This window comes from Myotis davidii, unplaced genomic scaffold (genome assembly GCF_000327345.1).
Source record: "Myotis davidii unplaced genomic scaffold, ASM32734v1 scaffold376, whole genome shotgun sequence".
In the NCBI taxonomy this organism is placed as follows: Eukaryota; Metazoa; Chordata; class Mammalia; order Chiroptera; family Vespertilionidae; genus Myotis; species Myotis davidii.
Genome location: NW_006288121.1, coordinates 1,250,442 through 1,263,009, shown reverse-complemented (window position 1 = coordinate 1,263,009; position 12,568 = coordinate 1,250,442). Strand labels below are relative to the sequence as shown.

Below are 12,568 nucleotides of genomic sequence, written 5' to 3'. Positions count from 1 at the left end.
GCAGGATGGGAACGTTGGAGTCCTCCGTCACTGAAGCAAGCAAGCCTCATGTTAGTTTCAAGCTGCCTGGCTGCCAGCCGCCATCTTGGCTGGCAGTTAATTTGCATATCTCGCTGATTGGCCAATGGGAACGGTAGCGGTCGTATGCTAATTACCATGTTTCTCTTTTATTAGATAGGATATGATACAGAACTGGCTGACAGCTGTCAGAGGGGAGGGAGTTGAGGCTGGGTGAAAAATGTGAAGGGAATAAGCAACAAACAAACAAAAAACTCATAGATACAGACAGTAGAATGGTGATTCCAGAGGGAAAGAAGGGTGGGGAGAGGTAGAAGAGGATGGGGGGGCAGTTAAATGGTGAGGAAAGGAGACTTGAATTGGGGTGCTGTATACACAATACAATATACAGATGATGTGTTATGGAATTGTACACCTGAAACGTATATAATTTTATTAACCAATGTAACCCTAATAAATTCAAGAAAAAAGTCATATGAATGCGTCTTAAACCAGATTTCAGTATATTTAGCCATGCTACCGGGAGAATATACATTATGCACAATTTATTTTATTGCTCAAAATATTTTTTGCTGACATTTTCCTAAATTCTGGAGGGTATCTAGCCTCTTGTATACCAAGTAAAGACTTGGGAGAAAATTACTTTCAATTTTGATGAGCTCCTTGTAAATTTCTACTTCCTAAAAATCTATTCTGTTTTCTCCATTCTCCACCATTGTCTATGCTACACCTAAAACAACACTGCATTTCATAGTGAACTAAGTATTTAAGCTTATGAGGAATATAAATATCATTTAGTGACAACATTTCAAAGATGAAACAAAATTAGAACTAGAACAATATGGAAGCCAGTTAGCATAGAATTTATTAAAATTTGCTCTTCATCCCTAGGACTTTAAAAGGTGTTTTTGTGCAATGCGGCAAGCTCATTGACAGAAGTCATGAGACACCTAATGCAATTTAACGTCAGTTTGAGATACGGTTCTCACTGCTTCTGTCCTGATTGTCCAGTTCACTGTCCCCCTGTGGGAGTGCAGATAGGCATCCATATGGTGGGGACAGCTGTCCTTGCTCTTAACCCACACTCAAGGCAGCATTATTTTCATATATGTTAAAGAGACCAAGGTACTGATCCATTAGTCAACATTTTGGATGGCAGATGAACTCTGCAATAACCAAGTCTCAATGTAAATCTAAAATCTAAGTATACATACAAAACAGCCAAGTTTCTGAGTTGCATGTTGATATGTCTGCTAGTTCTATAGAAAATGCATGTAAGCAATGGTCTTTATAGGAAAAAACTACTAGCCCTGGAGGTCTCCTAACTTTGACTCACATGGAAATCAAAGCTTCACCTTTCACTAATCTCTTAAAAATTAAATTTACATAAAATTATCTAAGCATGTATGGAAATGTAAGACCTCTGAGGAAAAAGTCAGTGGGGGAATAAATGTAGTAAATCATATGTACTTTGAACATCATAATGTGATGCGCTAATAAAGGAGAATGCCACCTGACATGTTTTAAAGCATGGGTAAAGGACTATTCTTAGAAAAGTAGATATTCATTTAAGATGTATTTTTAGAAAAGAGAATGAATAATCATACAGATGATTAAAAGTGATTCCTTTGGCTTCATTGAAGGGTGGGACACTGACTTCCATAGACTTCATAAGAATCTTGGAATTAAAAGTAACATTTTCCTTCTCAGAGCCTCACTTTTACACTTTTTTCATCTCCTTCATCCTGTGCTAGTGATTTCCTTCCAAACTATTCTATTACTTTTTCTGAAAACATATATTTTGTTTTCAGCCTCATCAGATAGCCATTACTCCATGTCTTAGCCTTCTGGGGAGCCCGAAGACAGGTTCTACCTAAGCTTTTTTTAAAGTAAATATTCCTAAAAATAGATGATCACTTCCCAATATGCCTTTCATGAATCAGTGTGTTCTGTCTCTAAGGTAAGAGAGAAAAGGCCAGGCCTAGAGACCCTACCTGTGCAAGAGGTTTGTGCACCAGGCCTCTAGTACATATATAAAATATATTTATAAAAACTATGCAAGTAGATACTATTATTATATCCAATTATAGGTAAAGAAATGGTGGCATATAGAAGTTACATAATTTTCCTAAGGCTACACAGCTAATAAATGACAGAGCTAGAATTTGAACTTAAGCAGTTTTACTCCGAAGTCTATATTGTATTTTGTTCGATAGCTTGAATATACTCTATAATGCAGTGAAAAGTTAAATGTATTGTACCAAAAATCCAACTTTAATTTGAGCGACTTAAATGTAAAATAGCCTGGCTGGTGTATTTTTGTGGTTGAGCAATGACCCATGAACCAGGAGGTCAGGGTTCGATTCTGGAATAGGGCACATGCCTAGGGTTACAGGCACGATCCTCAAGAGGGGGTGTGCAGGAAGCAGCCAATCAATGATTCTCATCATTAATGTGTCTATCTCTCTCTCCCTTTCCCTTCCTCTTGGGAAACAATGAAAAAGTATTTAAATTTCTTTTATAAAATGTAAATGTAAAATGAAGTGAGCTCACATTTTACACTAAATCATAGTTCTGGGTTGATGTAAAAGCTATAACATTGCATAAATTATAGTAGTAGTATAACATTATAATTTTTAATATCAGTGTAAAGTCAGTACAAATTGCAGTCCCAGGATATACAGAGTTTACTTGGATAGAATGACACATGAAACACCTACCTCTGTCATTAGCAGTTATCTGAACAGGAACAATGCCAAGAATTATAGAGCAAGCTGCCATTAGGTATGAGAGCAGAGATATCAGAGAAACTGAGAAAGAAGCAAGAAGAAAATCTTAAAATGTAAACAAATCAAAGATCAGAAAGTGAGGGTCAACAACAACAATGGAAGAGCAATAGAGTCTTAGAGGTCAAAACGAGTAGTTACACAATGCATTGGATAAAGACAAATAATCTTACCCTAAGACAGAGCCTGGGTGCTCTGTAGTAGATTTTGATTGCTGTTGACTGTGTTTTAATTTAGATGGAATTACAAGGACACTGTGGGCTAAGGTCTGTTCTGTAGTGATTGAAGAAATAAGAACACTGCAGTTAAAAGAATAATCATACTAATGACACAAAGAAAAATAATAGTAATGTATTTGCACATATACATGTGAATAAAATTATGAATTTAGAGACACAGAAGTGTAGAAACAGCCTAAACTTGACAAAGACATGCTTATACACAAGGATACCTATTCCAAACTTTCTACAAAGTGAAGGTTTTATAAACCTTCCACATTTCCTGAAAATTTCAGTTATTCCAAATGCAAATAAAATTTCCATTGGCCGCAACTCTCACAGAAATTGGGAGGAAAAGTTTTTGTCAAATATTCAGTATAAATAGAGGCTTTAGGTATATCATGAAATTCCCCAATAAATCATAAGTTTGGGGCTATGTGGACTGACTTCTATTTTTATCATTTTTTATGACTTTTATTCATCTTCATCCTCTACACTTAACCCTCCTGAAGATTGGCTCAGGTATAAAAAAAATATCTTAAACCTTAAACATTTCAGAATTGCATCCATTCATATTTTTAGTTTTTCCCCTTGGCTTTATATTATGAAATAAAAAGAACATTTTCTATATGAGAAAGTAAACCTAAAAAGGTTCAAAATGATAACAATAAAATATTGTTTCCTACATAAATAATGATATAATAAAGCAAATAAGAATGTATATTTGGGTAAAAATACTTGGAAGATAATATGTTGAATTTCATTTTAAGAAATTAGTTTTTAGCCAAAACCGGTTTGGCTCAGTGGATAGAGCGTCGGCCTGCAGACTGAAAGGTCCTGGGTTCGATTCCAGTCTCTCTCTCATCGATGTTTCTGACTCTCTATCTCTCTCCCTTCCTTTCTGTAAAAAATCAATAAAATATATTAAAAAAAAGAAATTAGTTTTTAAATAAAGTTTATAATCAGCTCTGGCAGGTGTTCTCAGTGGTTAGAGCATGGACCCCCCCACACACAGGGTCTTGGGTTCCATTCCTAGTCAAGGGCATGTACCTGTGTTGTGGATTTGCTCCCCAGTTGATCTCTCTCTCTCTCTCTCTCTCTCTCTCTCTCTCTCTCTCTCTCTCTCTCTCTCTCTCTCTCTCTCTCTCTTCCCATCCTCCCTCCCTTGCACTCTCTCTGAAAAGCAATGGAAAAAATATCCTCTGGTGAAGATTTTTTTTAAGCATATAATCAAATTATACTTTGGCAATAGCTGATGATGCTGTTTGCTGTTTTGAAAACAATTTCAGAATAGCTCCTTAAAGCAGGTCCAACTGGCAATCCTGCCATAAGGACAATTCTATTAAGACCAAGAACCCTCAATTTCTTTTTAGACCCTGAAATTCTGGGAAGCATTAGAATAAAAATTACCTACAATCCCCTTTTATCTTATGAAGAAATATTTTTTACTAAAAATCTTAATATAAAAATTTGGTTGTGAACCAAAATCATCAATATGACATATTTAAGGGGAAAAAAGATATTGTGTCTCTAATCTATTGTGAGTTAATATGTTCCATAAACAATCCTGGAAGGAAGCTGCACTCTGAGCATAAATTGGTATAGATCGCTTTGCTCTCACAGATAGCAATACAATATTTTCTGCTGAATGAGAAAAAGTTTTAAGGCATAAATCAAGATAAAGCAATCACCTGACAAAGGATTACAAAGAGTCCCAAACCTTTTTCTTAGTGAACGCTGTGACGCATTGATTTTCTACTGAAGATAAAAGCTGAAATCATGTGTCATCAATATCAGCTAGCAAAACTATTTGGTTCAATATTTTATACTGTTAAAAAAAAAACTTACGGAGAAAAAGCATATCTGAAGTGTTTCACATGATTAAAACAAGTTTGGAACAGCAGAGAAAAACACATTTGAAAGACATTTCATAGACATCTATTTGTAGAGAATAAACAATACATCAGAAGGGAATAAACTGTTACTTTTGTTTGTCCAGCCAGATACACAGCTACTGTCTGAATAAGAAGATTCTTATATGGTGTGATACTTAAAAGTATAGTTTTTAGCAAAATAGCCTCGCATTGGTAATCTAATATATTTCTTCATATGGCAGCTTCACACAAGTATAGTTACATACTTCCTTATAAAGAGGAGGCTAGCAAGACAGCTGTTAGCATATCCAGCACTTCTGTGCAAATTCCAAAATGGGAAATAAATTCCACACCTGAGATTTCCTCCCCTTTCAGAGCCCCTCAGCTGACAGTCTCACGGTGGCAAATTTGCGCAATCAGACATGGCAACCCCGACACGAGCCTACGTTTCCTTACTCCATTCTACCAAACCAGAAGGCAGGGTAAAGTGATTTGGAAGTATCTATGAGAAGAAAGAGTGCAAATGGCTTATATATGCAGCACCAGGGAGAAAAGGAAAGAAACAAAAACATAGTTACAAGAAGTTTCAAAACAGGGCATAGACCGTGAAGGGATAAGGGACATACTGGAATTAAAGCATTCATTTATACTTAATAATTTTCTATTCCTTTTTACCAACTAGTTGGCAATTTTAAGAATTCAAGCTCACAACCCAAATCTTTCTTCCTTTATCTTTCTTTTGTTTTTTCCAACATGGATTATATAAATACTAGAGGCCCAATGCACGAAATTCAGCAAGGGGCTCGGCCCTTGCAGCCCTAGCTTCTTCTGGAAGGTCATCCAGACAGTCGTTCTGCTCTATGGTCTAATTAGCATATTAGCTCTTTATTATATAGGATTTGAATATTACCATAGCATATATTATTTTTTATGATTCTGCAATGCTCAATGACCCATAATAATAATATATACTTCACAAATATTATTAATAATACAGGGGTGTGCAAAAGTTGTAATACAAATAAATAATGAAATAATTAATAAATAATAATCCTATCTAATAAAAGAGTAATATGCAAATTGACCATCACTCCAACACACAAGATGACAGCCCCCATGTGGACACAGATGGCTGGCAGAGGAGGGCAGTTGTGGGCAATGAGGCCCGATCCCACTGTGTAGTCCAAACATCTCTCAAGGGGTCCCAGATTGGAGAGGGTTCCGGCTGGGCTGAGGGATGCACACACCCTGCATGCACGAATTTCGTGTACTGGGCCTCTAGTACAAAAATAAACTCTTTCGCATACAACTGTCAACCTACTTTTGCCACCTCTGATATAAAGTATATTTCTAATGATTAATGGTCCACAATTATATTTTACTATAATTTTGGAGGGTCAAAATATGAGATAAAATTTAGTATTATAGAAGCTGTAACAAGTAGAGAAGGATATAAAATGAATTTATCTACGAAATTAAACTTGTTTTCTGTTATATATACTCTTGTTGTTGCTGTTGTTTTTAAATATATTTTATTGATTTTTTTTTTTACAGAGAGAAAGGGAGAGGGATAGAGAGTTGGAAACATCAATGAGAGAGAAATATCAATCAGCTGCCTCCTGCACACTACCCACTGGGGATATGCCCGCAACCAAGATACATGCCCTTGACCGGAATCAAACCTGGGACCCTTGAGTCTGTAGGCCGATGCCCTATCCACTGAGCCAAACTGGTAGGGCTATATATACTCTTGTAATAACTTCCATCTAACCTGTTCTTCTCCCATCTCTTATTCCTCAGCCTATGAATAAGATTGTTAAAAATATCTCATCACAAAACCACTTGGGAAAAATCTATTTTACTTTATACCTAAAGATGTTAGTTTAACATAACAGAATTCTTTCAGAGTGAGTCATAAAGTTCTATGGCATTAAGAGGTCTAGCTAAGCAATCTTCTTTTTGAAAGCCTATGTTCCCTCCCTATTCCTTCCTCATACTTAAAATCACGTTTTAGAAAAAGCACTCATGTTAGAAAAAAGTGAGCTGAAGACTGTCAGTCCTAGTTCCTGTGGTGCCCAATAATCAATAACTTGCCTTAATCTAGGTTTCTGTGCCTACTGTCCATATGACTCCATGCCAAGAAACTCAGTCTTCAAAGGGAAAAGCAAAAGGAGGGTTCTCATAAAAATATAACATGTAGGTAAGATTAGATACAATGAAGAATCTCATTTGTGTTTCCTTTGTTAGAACTTGTCCTTTCAGAAGGTCAGAAGTATGCTGAGTATTATGAGTTGAAACCTCTTTGGAAACTATGGTTTTAAATTTTCTCCAAAATAGATATAATAACTCTTATTTTCATTCAATAGCCTCTACAATTGAAGATGGCTCAAATACCTTCTCTTATTGAAATGTCAATGTGACCCTCCACATACAGTGTTCCATAAAAAATTGTTTTGCGGTATTGATTTTTCATGGAAATTGTGTGCTGGCAGTATAACTTAGGAGAAAGAAAGGTGTCTCCTTTCCAAAAAGCATACTGGAAAAAAGCAAGTGTTATTAAACACATTAGATAAACTAGCTTAGATAAAGCAATAAAAATTCTTCAACCTGGCCGGTGTGTCTCAGTGGTTGAGCATCAACCTATGAACCAAGAGGTCAGGTTTGATTCCTAGTCAGAGCACATGCCCGGGTTTCAGGACTGAGCCCCATTAGGGGACATGCGGAAGACAGCCAATCAATGATTCTCATGATTGTTGTTTCTATCTCGTTCTCGTTCTCCCTTCTTCTCTCTGAAATTAATTTTTCAAAACCATTTAATTTTTAAAAATTAAAAACCATTTTAAAATTAAAAAAAGAATTCTTCAAAAGGAAAAGATAAATAAACTGTCTAGGATGTAAAATTTTAAGCATGCTAATCCAAGAGCTATCTATGATAGCAAGCATAGTAATCTGTATTAGATAGAAATTTTAAGGATAGAGTTAGAACACTATACTGCTGGCAGAGTATTGGAATAAATGTAACACTGCTTGGCATATATGAATGTATCCCATAATATTAGTACCTAGATCACAGATTTACAGACACTATCTCACTTGCAATAATATACCAGTTAAAAGGTGAATCACCAAGAAAATATATTTTGGAAAAGGAAATGTCAAATTGACATACTATATCATGTCCATATACAAACCAATTGTCTATGGTTTTTCTGCAGTATATATGTGATTTCATTAAGACCAATGTACCATTTAATAATTAGTATAGAATATTATTGGTAATAGAATAGTAAATAATTTTATAATTAGTATCAATGACCAGCACTGCAACTACCAAACACATTCCAAGAAGTATTGAGATCTCCAGAAATTAAAGTATCTAAATGCCATTGTTCTCCTTCATAATGATGTTATGTTATAGTCTTTTCTGCACCATGAAAATCAGGAAATGTCCTCTAAAATATATTTAGAAAAAGTGTGGGCAAAACAGGTACAGTTTTACAGAATTCATATATGTAGGGAGCAGCTATAGGGTCAAGCCTCAGACTGACCTGTGGCAGGGCCACAAACAAGTCCCAGCTTGGAGGGCAGAGCCCTCCTAACAATTAAGCTTAACCTTACAGCCCTCCCTACTTCCTTCCTTGGTAGCTAATGGGCTATGCGAGGTGCAGCAAGTGCTGCCAAACAAGGTGAAACACAAGAACATTGTAAACATGTTGACCACTTCCCTTGTTTTGCTTTGTGTGCTCTGACTATAAAATACAGCTTCGGCTTGCAGGCTGGGTCTCTCTGTGTCAGAGATCCACTTAGCCCCAGCTGAATTCTCTTGTCTGTCTTCTTTAATCCTTCACCGCCCCTCCTCAGGCTCACCGAACCTGGCCATGCTGAGCACGGCACACACATATTTTGAAAAATAGCCACGTTTTTCCTAAGTTACTTCTTCATATCTATAAAATTGACAAACGAGATCTCTAACTTACCCATTTTAGGGAATTGCTGAAAGATCAAATAGTATATGTAAAAGGTATATATGTATTTGAACTTGATGTTGTAAATTTGACTTTTAGGAGAAGGCAGGTGAGAATTAGAGTAAAGAATACTCCACCAGGAGTAAGGAGACCTAGACTCAAACTCTAGCTCTGCCGCAGAGTAGCTGTGTGATTTTCCAACAAAGCATGCACTCTTCCTGGATTTCCAATGCCTACCTATACAATGTGACATATTTAGATGAACTATTCAACATATCATAACTAAGAGTCTGAGCTTTTTACAGAATATCAGAGGTGGTGCCAAACTCTTTTTCCCCTCCAGATTCTTTCAGTACAACAATTACTTAAAATCGAAGGTCCCTGCAGCTGTTTCCAATGCCATGTGACCATCTTTACAGATTTTAATCAAACATTATTGGGGGTAGTCAAGGAGAAACACAACTTAACAAGCTTTGGTACAGCCTTAATTACATGATAAATGTGTATCAAAGTAACTCTGATCAAATTACACTCTCTTTAAATTAAAAAATATAGCAACCCTTCATATTCCTTAGACATTATGACGCATTTCCAATACACATTACGAAAGCCATCATCCATACCTGAAAAGGCTGCCTGCTGGGAACGTCGAGGTGTTTCCTTATCCACCTGTTGCCTTGATTCCCAAATATCTGCCACAGCAGCTTCCCCCTTGTGTGACTCCAGATTCGCTGGTAGACGGCCAGTCTATAAATGTGCTTTCCGAACATGTGGTAATAGAAGCGGAAGGTGCAGCTTTCTGTGCCGGTGGCATTGAGGATCGGGCTGAGTAAAGCAGCTGTGTTTTGGAAAACCTGTGGCTCTGAAGATTCTATGTAGAGATAGTGTCCTTTAGCTGTGCCCAACGTATTATCCTTCATTGGCCCTGTATTAAGTGTTGATGTTGGACCCTGGTTCCTGGTCCAATCAAAATCATCTTCTGTATCTTGTTCCCAATTACAAATTCCATTTTCAAAGTTACACTGTAGTTCAGGTGCTGAAATTGGCAGTAAATAATAGCAAAAGATAATTAAGACAAAAGTAACTCTGCTTAATAATACTAGTTGATATTTTACTCCTGCCAAAGTAAGCAATTTTAATCTAAAAAATTTGCAAGAGTAAAGTTTTAAAAAGAGTGAAAAATTCTAGATAATACATTAATAATATTTTATGGGCTGAAAGTGGAATTATTTTGGACATTATTTTCCATATGCCATTTATGCCCATCCCTTCCCCATTTCTATTACTATAACTCTAGGCAAATGATCACAACTCAACAGCTGGCTCACTGCAACAAACTTCTGGCTCAGTGGATTTAAATTTTAGCTGAATGTTCCAATCCAGTGAGTATTAAAAATACAAAACAGAAAACACAATACCCAGAATTCATCTCCAAAAATGTTGATACATTTGGTCTAAACGATATAGCCAATCATCAGGATACCTCATCAGCTCCCTGGATGATTCTAACATGCAGAGCTGAAAAGAGTCATATTTTAATTGATGTCAGTCTTTTGGAGTCCTCTGGGTTATATGGTAAAATTGCTTACATAGTAAAGCCTATTCAAGTACTAGTTTGTTAGACACAGAGTAAAGCCCAGAAATCCATGTTTTTAAAAAGTACCCAAGATGATGTGAAGCAGATATTTTCCAGACCTCACTCTGAGGAACTTCTCTTGGGCTTCATCCTGCCCCCGTTCCAAGTGCCCCTGCCATACCTGTGCCAGAATGACCACTCTTTAATGACAGGTAATCATTTTCCTGCTCTAATCAAAATCCTTGAATATATACTCATTGAACCTAAACTTAAATCTACACTCCTCTTATCTTCCAAGCTTCACATTTCCCAAATTAAATGAACTTCCTGTTTGTCCTTCCCGATGTGCCCTAAGCATTCCACCCTTTTCCCATCTCTATTTATGCCAAGTGTTATGTCCTGTGTCTTACTAATTCTTAGCTATGTCTCCTCAGTGGTCATCTTTTCTACTCATTGGAATGTAGCTCCATTAAATTAGAGCTTTGAAACTTCTAATGCCCTCAGTCACTAGAAGAATTCAAAGCACTTATGAAGCACTAGCCCCTTATCAAATAAATACCTACATTTCTAGGATAACATCGGGACACATTCATTTTTCAAGATGTGAAAATTGCGTCAACACCAAGTGTTTCTTTAGAATAAATGGGACAGAATGTACACTTGACATTATTTGGAATTAGAACTAATGACTTCATGTTAGCTTCATTTACATAATCTAATATTTTTTTAAATAAATGTCAGCTGTCCTTTATTCAGCTGCACTTGGCATCAAAGGTGAACAAATACTCAAACAATAAATGAAAGCATATGTGAATAAATGCAGCCAGGCAAGAACAAATCATCTGTATCTGAAAACTAGAGAACAGGGCTTAGGCCTAATGAAGGGAGCCAAGTGAATACATATCAAGTGGAAGGAGAGCTTTCATTTGCTATTTCCTCACTTGTGACTAATCAGGCCCAGCTGTGACGTGAACGGGGACCCATGGTGTACTTTCCCGGTGTCAGTCTTTGGCTGTAGGGCAGAAGGAGAATGTCAAGCTGCTGAGTTTTTTTGACAGAAAACCAACAGATGTGTGTGTTGTCTGTCTTCATACTGACTACATGCTCAGTCTTCATTTCAAAAGGGAATATGTGTAGCTCGGCCCTTAAAAAAGACCAAGACCCTAAACATACTTCAGGAAATACAGAGATTTAGAAGGCTCATGTATTACTGTAGTATAGTAATATGTCTAGATGGACTGCTGAGAGAGCAACTGACAGTCTAATGACACTGCTATTTGCTGTCATTAACGTTTAGTCACAATAAGTATACTGATATTTTATAGTTAATACTGACAAGTTTGAGGATAATTTGCTTAATTTTAGATAGAAAACACATTGTTTTTAAATCTTCACCCAAAAATATGTCCTTGTTGATTTTTGAGAGAGAGAGAGAGAGAGAGAGAGAGAGAGAGAAAACAATTGATTGGTAGCCTTTCATATGCATCCGGACTGGGACTCAAACCCGCAACCTAGGTATATGCCCTGACTGTAAATTGAACCCACAACATTTAGGCTCTAGTCTAACCTGAGCCACCTGGCCAAGGCAAACATTTTTAAAAGAGTGGAATTTGGAAAGCTTGAAAAAGATAAAAAGGCTTTCTGAATTTGCAAAAAATAAATTAGATGTAGGACAAGCAACACTTCTTATAATAGCCATTGTTAAAATCATTGTTTCTGTTTACATCCACTCAAACATTAGTTATGCTCTGAAATTTCTGACAATGTCAAAGATCAAATATACCCAAAACTCTCTACAGTAATTTATATACAGATTTCCTAATGTAATGGTTATTACGATGTACCCAGCATTTTACGGGTTTTCTGTGGTTTATAATTGGCCTCCCAACTTAATAGACACATAATTGAAGTATGTATTGTTGCTATTTCTGCAAAATGAAAGATACAAATTTTTTCCTGGTAGATTTTTATAATTAAAAGATAAAATCACAACTATTAGCTTCTGATTCATATTCAGGACCAAGTGCATTAGGTACTCTCTGGAGCTAAGCTTATGAAGTTTCAAGAGCTACGCAATCATCAGACACACAGATTTTTGGTAATTTAAGCCATAAAATCAGACTTATCTATG

The 12,568-nt window shown here is 36.3% G+C and overlaps 1 protein-coding gene across 1 annotated transcript in view; it reads right to left on the bottom strand.

Moving 5' to 3' along the window:
• The window catches only part of MALRD1 (MAM and LDL receptor class A domain containing 1), a 649,080-nt gene that overhangs the window by 463,175 nt on the left and 173,337 nt on the right, over positions 1 to 12,568 (bottom strand). Inside the window, exon 19 of the mRNA XM_006759937.1 lies at positions 9,485 to 9,897. Coding sequence (XP_006760000.1) covers positions 9,485 to 9,897 — 413 coding nt within the window. The remainder of the gene's footprint in view (positions 1 to 9,484; positions 9,898 to 12,568) is intronic.